Source organism: Lactuca sativa, chromosome 2 (genome assembly GCF_002870075.4).
Source record: "Lactuca sativa cultivar Salinas chromosome 2, Lsat_Salinas_v11, whole genome shotgun sequence".
Taxonomy (NCBI): Eukaryota; Viridiplantae; Streptophyta; class Magnoliopsida; order Asterales; family Asteraceae; genus Lactuca; species Lactuca sativa.
Window position 1 is genome coordinate 199,332,082 of NC_056624.2, and position 11,672 is coordinate 199,343,753.

Sequence of the window (11,672 nt, forward strand, 5' to 3'; positions counted from 1 at the left end):
ATTTTGATGCTTTTGGAAAATACCCATGGCCATAATCATAAGATGACAAGTTTTTTGGTGGTGTGCGTGGAAGTAAAATGTGATTCGCTATTAATGGAACCAATAACATATCATGTCTCCATCTTAGTATGTGGAACAGCTTCCGACCTTTTCAGTTTTTCTGCAATCTGACTATTATGCGTTTGTCATCACTTAAGAGGGTGGCTTTTAGACAAGACTACAGATTCCTTTATATGTCGTGGATATCAATCTCTATCATGCTACTTAGAATATATATAATATGAAATAAGGTAGTGTTCGTCGTTTCTGAATTAATGAGATTTATTGTTATGATCATTTATTGTAATAACTAAAATAATAATATTATTTTAATGGAGAAACTGAAAAAAGGCACTTTTGGTACCAAAATGTTGCGCTTGTATACCCATTTAAAAGGTATTGGCTTCTTCCCTAAATTCATCTTCAAACGATTACTGGCCCAGTTCTTCTCTCTGTATGCAATTACTTGACTACTTCACGAGCCCTTTGAAGATGAATTTAGGGAATTTCATGGTAAACTAGAAACAAATTAGGGATTCTCAGAGACCACTAGGTATTTTCTTGAAAAAATCCAGAAACAAGTCGTTCTTAAAATGTGCAGAACCAGTTGATGAAATAAAAAAAGGGGATTAAGAATCGAAGGCGTAGAAGTTTCTCTTTAGAAACAAGAATATATAATGGGTAAAATAGACATACGTTGGTGATCAGTCACTTCAATGCTTTAAAAGATCTATGAAGCAATTGTTTCCAAACTATTAGAGGGATATTAGTTCAGAAAATCATTGAATGATTTTGATTGGTTGTCTACAACTTCTGAGAAGTCCAAACTAAAAAGATCAAGAAAACTAGTTCAGACTGGAGTTTCATAACTGTTCAGAGAGCAAAAGCACTGACGTTGTCTTTGTTGTTTAGAAATTTCAGTTCCTACACACCCATAAATCATTTAAGCTTCAACATTCTAAGTGATCACACTATTCCTTACAGAGATGCAGCTACACCCTTTTTCTGTAAAAATTATAAAAAGGAGACCTTTAGATGAACTTGAGAGTAACATCTATTTTAGGGGAGTTTGATGATTAAAAGAAAATTGAAGTACTGCTCAGTTACAAACATTTAGGGGGAGATTTTTATATTTGACTGATGAGGTACATTGATCATGAGAGGCGTTGTCAAATAATCGGTTGCTTTGTCAAGATCATATTTGTAGCGTTGTTATCTTGGGAAAATGACTTACGACCCCAACGAAGTTTTCAAACCGTTCAAAAAACCCCAATCATGTTTTGTCTGTTCAAAAAAACCCAACAAACTTAACATTTTGTCTAAAAAGCTCAACTAAGTTACACTTTCCTGAAAGTCAAATAAGAAAAACAGATGACATGGCTTATTACCGTATTGATAAAATGACTTGTTAGACCAACGAAGTTTCCAAAACATTTAAAAAACTTCAATCATGTTTTGACTGTTCAAAAAAAACCTAACGAACTTAAATAAAACAAAATTAGGATTTTTTGAAACGGTTTGTAACTTTGTTGGACTTTTTAGACAAAATGTTAAGTTCGTTGGGTTTTTTTGAACAGACAAAACATGATTGAGTTTTTTTGAATGGTTTGGAAACTTCGTTAGGCTTTTAAGTCATTTTCCCTTGTTATCTTCACTCTAATAATGAGAGTCTAGAAAGAGAAAATAGATTCTAGAGAGGAAGAGTGAAAGTTTCAAAGTTAATGAGATTACAATGGTTGCTTGTTCAAGATCATAGTCTCTCAATATATTAAAATCATGACTAGTTGGAACTTAATAGTTTATATATATATATATATATATATATATATATATATATATATATATATATATATATATATATAGTATGATAAGTTTCATCTTTTTTGTTAGCATATGTCAAGGTTATATTTTGTATTTATCAATAGTTAGAGATAGTTTCTATAATTGATCCTAAGTAGCTAGGTTAATACCAACTGTATTGTATTTCCTTTGTATGTTTTTCTCTTTAATCGAACAAAGAGGCATCGGTTGCAGTTTCTCTACATCCCCAAACTTCATCTTCTTGATCTATTGACCCATATACATGTTTACTAACATGGTATCAAAACTTTAGGTATGTTTCAAGTAAACATTGTTCTATCAATTTTGTTCTTCTAGTGAATCGGTATTTATAGATGCATTTTATCAATCCCTAAACATATCTTGAATGAAGACGGTGTCCTTATTTTACTTACTTGAATCACTTTGTTATATTAGCCATAACCCCACCCTCAAACTTACATAACACCCAATTAAATTAGCTATAATTCCATCTCAACCTATTCCATTACAAACCTTTTATGCTCAAACTGTAACGCCCGGTTCCCAGGTAAACTTCTTAAGTTTTTTTTTTAAATAGTTGATTATTGCATGAAAGGTCATTACGTTGGGCGTAATTAATAGTTATGCCAGGCGTAACTCATTAAAACGTGGTCGCGATTTCCCTAGAGTATGTTGGGCATACCTGGAGTACGTTGGGTGTACCTAAAGTACGTTGGGCGTACTCGTGGCAGAGGCAAACCCTAAATTTTAGGGTTTGGACCCTATAAAACCTCATTATCTCTCTTGTGGCCGGTCTTATCTTCGGCCTCCATCCTCTAAAGAAGTCGCCTCGAAACCCTAGCCCTATTTGTGAGTTTCTTGAGCCATTTGAGTGATTTGGTGTGCTTTTGGTGCATACTGAAGAAGAAGGAGCTCATTGGAGAAGTGTTGGTTTGCTTTGAGCTTGTAGATCCAGACCTTGTTCATCTTGATCATCCTTCTAGAGGTATAGAATCTCAACCTTTATGGTTCATTGCTTAGATCTAGTTTAACTTAAGGTTTTGGCATATTTTGGTCCCATGGGTTGATTATTATGAGTAAAAGTTACTTCAGAAGCTTAGGTTAGCATTTCTTGATGTTTCTAAGCTCCCTAATGCATAAAAATCGTATCTTGGTGGCTTTGGTTCGATCATGCTTGAGTTGTTGTTCATGATATAAAGTTAGGCGGTTAGAGTTCGGTTTTGGGCTTCTTTGAGTCATGCAAAGGCATCAAGTTGTCGACTTTATAAGTTAAGATGTTCCTTAGGATGAGTTCTCTGAGTTGGACGAAAAGAATTAAGAGCATAATAACCATTTTTGGGCAGCTAACTAGTACGATGGGCCTACCCTCTAGGTACACACAACATAACGGTTTAGCCCGTGTCCCCATTCGGTGAAGGTCCAGTATGACGAGCGTACTCACCTGAAGCCCTTTTGGGCCATTTTAGGCCTTGGGCCAGGTACGTATGACATAAGGCCTTGTTTTTATTTCATCGTCTCCATATAACTCACCATCGTTAATTTCTCCTCAGTCTCCCCCTTTGTTTCCGTCCTTCAATTGCCTTACATATCTCTGAGAACCACTAGAGAGACGACCTGAATCAACCTCACGAAAATGAAACAGTCACAAAAGAGATTGTGCTCTGATGGATTTCAAATCTATAGCAAACACCTCGTCGGAAAACAGGATTAGATGATCAGAGATGGGAGTGACATGGTGGTGGTCGTCGGAATCACTGCCCAGCTTTCAGTGTCTTATCAACGGAATCCATGACGGGAAGTTTGAAAATTGTTGAGCACCGATAAAACTTCAAGATATAAGCTTGATTACAACCTTTAAAGAGGCGGGGAAGGTTTGGGTTTGTGGGGTTGTGATTGGGAGGTTATTAGCGGCGAGGAGCAAAGAGACCATAGGTTTGTAATGGAGAATTTGGGGTTGACTTTTGTGGAAATGAAGTCCAAGACTTTGTGGTTTTCTGATGACACAAGATCGAACTCTCAATTCCAAAAACGGACGTGTAGTCTATGTAATCAAGTAAACAGCTGAAAGCCAAAACTTTGATCCCAGAAGGAGTCGTGTGAAATCGATAAGCATCTAAAATGACATATGTGCTGCCAAGAAACTTGCCAAGATCAACTTCACTGCTGAACCTACAAGCTTTTTCCATTCAAAAAGCATCAAATAAACAAAACCCATTTTCAAGATTCAATATTTTGATGATGAAGGAGGTTAAGATCTATGTACTTGCAGCTTACATCTTTTGGTTCATCTTCTTACCGGGTGTTTTTGTTTTAGATGTTAAAGACGATGGAACGATGCTTTCAAAAATATGCTTTGGTAGTTTGATTTTTTTTTCAATGGTGGTGTGTGTTTATGTGTATGTTTGAGTCCCTGAGAGATAAAGTGAGAGTGGGAAAGAGTCAAAGTCAAGATGCCAACTAGATAGTCAAAATTCATGTGGACCCATTTTAATGAGAAAGCAGTTACCCTTCAGGTTTTTGAAAATGACCATTTAACCCAAAAAGATTTGAGTTTATACCCTTACAAAGCCAAAAAAAAAAAAAAAAAAAAAAGGAACGATTCTTTAAAACAAATGGGAAAAGTTTGTAGGACTAGATTGAAATTAACCCATATATAATTCCAACAACATTTCTTGGCATTCTTAATTTCAACCTAGGTCATGTGGTTAGTTTAGTCGAATACTCCATTCTCATTCTGAAAGTCTAGTTTATGAAATTGTGTACCGCTTTCTTCATATTTGCATAATTAATGATCAATATAAAACATAATTTAAATGTTCTATCCTTTCTTACTTTCAAATTAAGTCATCATTATAACATATTACAATATCAAGCATATGAGGCGGTGCAATGAGGTTTGGACGGTAGTTTTCTAATGAAAAAAAAAAACCGCAAGCATAATGCGGTTTACCAAAATTACAATCAACACCACTATTGTTGTAAATTGCATTATACATACGGCGCGATTTATGAGGTTTGATAAAAGTATTTATATTTTCTATGATTAATTAAACACATTTACATCTTCGTTGATTTCCTTATCTTCGTTGGAAGTTCAGAAACTTGATGCCGTAGGCAAAGACAACGCAAAAGAGAACGACCCAACCCACATGAGCCAAAGCAACGTATCCGAGAAAATCATACTCAAACCCTAGAAATTCTTTAATGAATTCCTTAACTGTAATAGAATTCTGGTCTAGAACCTCTAGGAGGCTTTCGTTTTGACCAAGTTGAGATGTGATCAGACCGTATAAAGTCCACGACACCGGTGAACCCCAGTAATACCACCTCCACCAGATCGGTATTTCCTGCAAAGTTCAGGTTAGTTTTGTTAGATTTTGTAATGTAATTCATTCTAATTAAGTATCACTCTAGATTAGTTGTCATACCGTTCTGGGGATCATGAAACCAGAAAACAAGTTCCAGAAACTAAGGAAGAACGACATCGTAATGGCTGCAATCTGATAATTTGGAGTGAGGGCTACAAGCATCATCCCGTATAATGTAAAATAGACAAAGCACATGAATATGTAAAAGTAGAACCATAGAAACTTGTCTGCTGACCACTGGAACCCAATCATGGAGTAAATCAGAAGACTGTATATGATCGTCTGTATGCCTACATAAACCACCTCAATAGCAACCTTCAGCCAAAATAATGATCTAGTTTCAGTTTTCCATAAAAACTAAAAAGAAACAGAAAAAGTGAAAACAATTTTATTGTACTTGAGCAAATGCGTAAGGGATTGCTGAATACATTCCTGCCGCTTTCTCACGGTAGAAAACCGTTCTTTCTATAGACACCACAGACTGTACAGCTGAAGTGTTTGTCCCACCAAGAAAAAGTACAGCAGCATACATAGCTCCCATCAGATTCATTACATCTTGTTGTTTGTCACTGTCAAAACGACACAAAATCTTCTAGAATTATATTCTTAATTTGAAAATGATGTGTTTGATTTCAAATATCTTACGTTTTTTGGCCTTTGTCCCAGAAAATCAATCCAAAGAGAATGCCAATCACTGTCGTCATGAAGAACCGAACAACATTATATTGTGGATGCCTCCAGTAAGACCAGTGTTGTTTCCATAAACAAGCCATGCATTGTGTCCAAAAGGATTGAGAGTACTTTGTAGGGAAGTAAAGGTCATGGGACCCTGTTACTGGTGTACTGAGCACCTTAATGAGCTCTTGGTTCCTCCTATTCAACATAACCTATTAGTAAGACACTTGGTAGAATGTGAAAAGTTGATGCTTAGGGATTCTAGATTCATACTTATAAAGATCAGAGTTGACATAAATATTTGCAAAATCAACACCAAGTTGAGCTTCAACTGTTGAAGAACTAACTTCGAGCATCCATGTGGCCGGATTTTGACCTTCTTTGATTTTGTTAACTCCTGGAATAGACTGACAAGTTTGTTCGAGTTATTATATTTTTTTTTTGTTGTATGAACGGGAGCATGAAAAGTAAGGATGCACTCACTTCAAAATATTCTATTAGCTTGTTAGAATGGTGCCCAAGAGGTCCGGTGTAAGTGACCTGCCCACCTCTTTTCATCAACAATAGCTGTAATAACATGTGAAGTAAGTTTTAAAGAACATTGAATCCAAGAAATGGAAACCAAGCACTTCAAATTTAGATGACTAACCTCGTCAAAAGCCTCGAAAATGTCGATACTCGGTTGGTGAATCGTGCAGACGACTGTACGACCGGTGTCGACCGTGTTTCTAACGGTACGCATGACAATGGCAGCAGCTCTTGCATCAAGGCCTGATGTCGGCTCATCCATGAAGATGATTGATGGATTTGCAACCAATTCTACTGCTATTGTCAGCCTCTTTCTTTGTTCTGTTGAAAGACCATCTACTCCTGGAAGCCCAACTATTGCATTCCTTAACGGGTTCAGTTCCACCAAATCCATGATTTCTTCCACAAACAACTAAAAGACATGTAGTTGTTGGTATGTTTAGAGTAATGATCAAAGGTTTTAGGGTTATTCTTCGAGCAACATCTGAACTGCAGGGACAGTTTTAAGGGGTTCCCAGTGTGGCACCGGCAACCCCTAATTTTTCTGGCTGCAGTGTAAAAAATTTCAATTTTTCGATTTTTTTAAACTATTTTTCATGTATCCGCAACATCTATTCATCCCGGCAACACCTACTATGTATTCCTGCGTCCGTCCCTGCTGAACTGCCCTATACTGCTAATTCCACTAGAATCCAAATCCACATTGGAATTGAACTCCCATAGTGTATTTGTTTCTATGAAGATATAAACGTGCTGGGGGTAAAATGGTAAAAGTTGTGAAAAGTAGAAAATTTATTACCTGGCTTGTTTCCGTGGTTATGTCTGGAGCAAGGCGTAACCAGGCAGAGTACACAAGGGACTCATAAACAGTGACATGGGGAGAATGGATGTCGTTTTGTTCACAGTATCCACTGACACGAGCAAATGTTTCTTGTTTTTTAGGGTAACCAGAGATGCTGATACTTCCTTCAATATACCCATTAGTCTTTCTCCCAGCTAACACATCCATCAATGTCGTCTTTCCTGCCCCACTGATTCCAACCAAAGCTGTCAGAATGCCTGGGCGGAATGTGCCACTGACATCTTGTAGGAGTTGCAGACGATCCTCTTCGATTCCTTGTGTTTTCATTTCCTGATAAATTTGTCAAATATTTATGTCATTCTTTCACAGATTATCCGAGGAAATCATGTTTCTGAATCTTGTTATAACCGGCACTTACAGCAGGCATGGCTACATAGTAATTGACATGATTAAATGCTAGTGAGAGTGGCTGAAATGGGAGCACCATTCCCTTCTTAACGATGTTTCTTCCTGCCATTTCTATTTGTGGGTGCTTCTGATTCTGCTGATCTTCTGTCAGAACAACAGTTTTTGAATCCCCAAGAGCTGGATATAGGATCGAAATTGTTTATAAGATGCAACAAGAACTCTTGCAGATAACAAAAGATTAAACAAATAAACAGAAAGGACAGTCTTACGGTTCAAATATGTCAGAGCTAACACAAAGAAGAGGTTAAATATAAGTGAAAATCCGAAGAGTGCAATTACACAAACCCAAAACATATAATCGGTTGTGAACATTCCCCTTGACTTGAGAAGAACCTTCCCAACAGTTGGTTCACTAATTCGTGGATCAGGGTTCGGCTGTCATACAAGTGAAAGCTATTTATTTCAGAAACATGCATGGACAAAAAATATATACTTTTGAAATGAAGCTTACAGTGCTCCATCTATCATCTAAAAACTCATTTATCACAATAGCATTTTGTCCATACATCATTGGGGAAATGTAATATCCCCATATCATCCATGGGTCAATGTCATCTACAAGAAACAAGATAAATTACAAACATTCTCAATTGAGTACAGAAAAGTAAAAACAATAGCTGGGATATATATATATATATATATATATATATATATATATATATATATATATATATATATATATATATATATATATACCTTTTGCAACAATGAATCCACCGAGTACAAAAACCAATAGCAATGAAAAGGTGGCAAGAGCATTTGCAACTACTTGTGTTCTTCCAAGTACAGCAATGAAACGGAAAAGAGACAAAGCCATTTGATGTAGGCCAATATAAGCCAAAAGCTGCCGGAAAAACCTGATAAATATTCAAATAGGGAAACATCAATCATGTTATATTCATTCAAGTTTCAATCTCACTTAGTTTCAGAAAATATTTAATTGCTTACCTTTTAGCAGCAGGAGCAAACCCTATAGTGTAATATGTTAGAACAATCCATATTACTGACTCCATGATTGATATAGGAATCTTCATGATCCATATGGGTATTGCAAATGCCCATGCAGGGTAAAACAACGAATCCCTCTGTTTGAAGAACACAGGCAGCCTCATAACCGTAGTCGCCAGCTCAGCAGCCCCATTAAACATTACATTCAGAAGACTGAAGAACAGAGCACCAAAAAACTTCCTACCATCTTCAAGGCTACCACTCTTCATTTCGGTTCTAAAGAACACTGTGAAAGTAATAACCGACATAATAGTAATCTGAGTCGTCTTGAATATGTACAAGAAAGCATTACGTTTCATCAGTAACCATTCTCTTGCTAAGTTTGCTTTAAGGAGCTCCATGTTTGAAATACCATACTTCTTAGTCACCAAAGTAGGTGGATGCATTTGGGTTTTGTTATAACGAATGGCAAGATCATCATAAAGGCGCTCACCGGTTGCAAACTGGCTGAAAAGCAGACTGAATTCAGATACAGAAATGTAATGGTATGGTTCGTTTGTTTTGAACCAGTACTGTTGTTGGTCTTTTCTTGAAGTGACTTCTTGCAAAAAATCTGCAACTCCTTTTCTTTCTGGGCATTTGAATCCTGCACTTGAGAAGAAATCAAGAATGTCTTCACGTGGGCCTTGGTAGACGATTTGACCTTCAGAGAGGAGTATGATGTCGTCAAATAGTTCAAATGTTTCTGGTGCGGGTTGAAGAAGGGAAATGATCATGGTTACATCCATTATGTGAACCAGTTGTTTCATGTATTTGACGATTTGAAAAGTTGTTGAACTGTCTAAACCTGTTGAAATTTCGTCCATGAAGAACACCTTTGCAGGCCCAACCAACATCTCTCCTGAAATTAGAAAAAGAAAAAAAAATATTGTTTCAAGTTATCAACTCGTTTGAAAGCTTAGAGTGTAGAAATAGTTTTTTTTTTTTTTTTTTTTTGAACGGCAAATCTAACTAATTGTAATTTCAGCTACGTCCTAAACGGACTTTGAACCCTGGACACAATTGGTTTTGGTTGTAGAAAATAGGCGAGTTAGATTTTGGAAATTGTGTATATATGAATTATGAGTGTCTAAAGTTGTCTTATAGTTGGTCTCTTGGTGCCTAAACAATGGCCCAAGCATATAGAGACACGCGAACATGAAATAATACCGGTAGTGACACGTTTTTTCTGTCCACCGGAGATTCCTCTTCTCATCTCATCACCTACCATGGTATCAGCACAAATATCTAATCCAAGAATCTGTATGCATTTTGTTCAAATTAACTAATGTTGCCATTAAACTAAATAGAATTTTGAACAAAAAAACAAAGAGTTTGAGATAAACCTTTAAAACATAATCTGTGGCCAAACTAGATTCTTGACCAGATATTGCAGTCGCTTTCATGAAAGCGTCGATTTCCGGGTCTGGTTTAATCCCTTCTTCTTTCTCACGTCGTGAAAGTTCTTCCAGGAGGTCGTACCTGGTTCCTACACCTAGACACCGCCCAGCAAAATCAAACGTCTCCCTAACTGTCATCTCACCATGATGGACGTCATGTTGACTAATATACGCACAAGTCCTCTGAGGAATAAACTCCGACATCCGGTGGCCACAGTAAGTAACTTCTCCGGCGACTCTGAGATCTGAATCCAGTACTCCGGCAAGTGCCCTCAGCAATGTCGTCTTTCCAGAACCAGGAGGTCCAAGAAGTAACGTCATCCTAGAATGAAAATTCAGTAAAATAAAATAAAAAATTAATCGCTTCCTGATGTTTAAAATTGGCGCCAAACGTACCTTGATGGCCTCACAATCCCACTCACATCACATAAGATTTTGATCACTTTTTTCTTGGATGGAACAAGCTTAAAGAATCGAAGAAGTCCCTATCCATAACAAATGGAGTAAAAGTTTAGAAAGTATCGATTTTTATGAAGTACTAAAAATCAGCATACTAACCTCCAAGGTATTGATGGTGGCGTTTAGTAAAGTAGGAAGAGCTCTGGACCCGACATGAATGTCTCCTTCGATCGACAAGTTCTTGTAGCGTACTTGGATCTTTGGAATATCAATCCCGACCCTGTTTAAAACATAGTAATATTACTATTTATTAATTAAATTTAAAATTTAATACAACTCACTTATACAGGTTTTAATTTCACCTATCGGTTCTAGCTCGAACTCTATTTAGAAACTTTTCATTATCTTCTTCTACTACTTTGAGTATGCTCTCCATAAGTAGTTTCTTATCTTGAGGTCCAAGAGTTGTGATATCGATTTCTTGATGAACAATTTGTCCATTATCAAGAACTTGCTTCAAGATTCCTTTCTTTAATCTGTCGTATGTAGGGAGCCTCTCGATTGCAGCCCATTTGAGTTCTTCTTCATCGTCGTGTTCGTGGCGTCCACTTGTGGCAAAAGCATGATCACCGCCTCCTGGTGCCGCCGAGAAAGCCTCCCTGATACTAGCGGAAGCCCAGCTCCTCCTACCGGAAGATGAAAAACTCATTGACCTCGCCAGATCATCTCCGGCGAGCGCTGCCGCCTGCATCTTCACCAATCAAACTGCAGAAATTGAGTTTTATTATTATGAGATTAAGTGATTTACATGGTTTTGGAAATATCTATAATCTAGTGGTGGGTGTGGAAGAGAGATCTGATTTACTATTCATGGAATGCAATGACGAAAAGGGTCAGAATTTAATGTTTATAAAAGCTGGGTTTGACTTCGGCGACAATCATGGATATCTGGATAATAGCTTGCGTCTTTTTGTGATTTTCTGCAATTTGCTTTTCATGACTATGGATACCTTTCTTTACATCATAGGCGTCGTCATAAATATTTAAGTGTATTATGCTAAAATATGTATAAATTGAAATATAGTACGTATCCTACGTAGTACATAGTGAGGTTTATTATAATGATTATTACAATGCAATAACTAAAAAAAGACATGTTTCATATGTGGTACCATTTTACATACT

General features: G+C 36.8%; 1 protein-coding gene and 1 long non-coding RNA gene across 2 annotated transcripts; one reads left to right on the forward strand and one right to left on the reverse strand.

Moving 5' to 3' along the window:
- Nucleotides 1-4,750: 4,750 nt before the first annotated feature.
- On the reverse strand, nt 4,751-11,456 carry LOC111915019 (pleiotropic drug resistance protein 2). The gene is made up of 18 exons (XM_023910724.3): nt 10,850-11,456; nt 10,647-10,767; nt 10,485-10,573; nt 10,035-10,410; nt 9,859-9,949; nt 8,650-9,550; nt 8,398-8,558; nt 8,153-8,256; nt 7,911-8,076; nt 7,652-7,818; nt 7,231-7,563; nt 6,553-6,843; nt 6,387-6,470; nt 6,177-6,310; nt 5,874-6,101; nt 5,626-5,797; nt 5,289-5,543; nt 4,751-5,207 (listed from the first exon to the last, which is right to left on the reverse strand). The coding sequence occupies exons 1-18, from the start codon at nt 11,236-11,238 to the stop codon at nt 4,938-4,940; spliced, it is 4,332 nt and encodes a 1,443-aa protein (XP_023766492.2). The 5' UTR covers nt 11,239-11,456; the 3' UTR covers nt 4,751-4,937.
- LOC128132234 (uncharacterized) lies at nt 5,083-6,398 on the forward strand. Its single transcript, XR_008230364.1, has 2 exons — nt 5,083-5,220; nt 5,895-6,398. It is a non-coding gene; the product is annotated as an uncharacterized LOC128132234 (long non-coding RNA).
- Nucleotides 11,457-11,672: the final 216 nt, after the last annotated feature.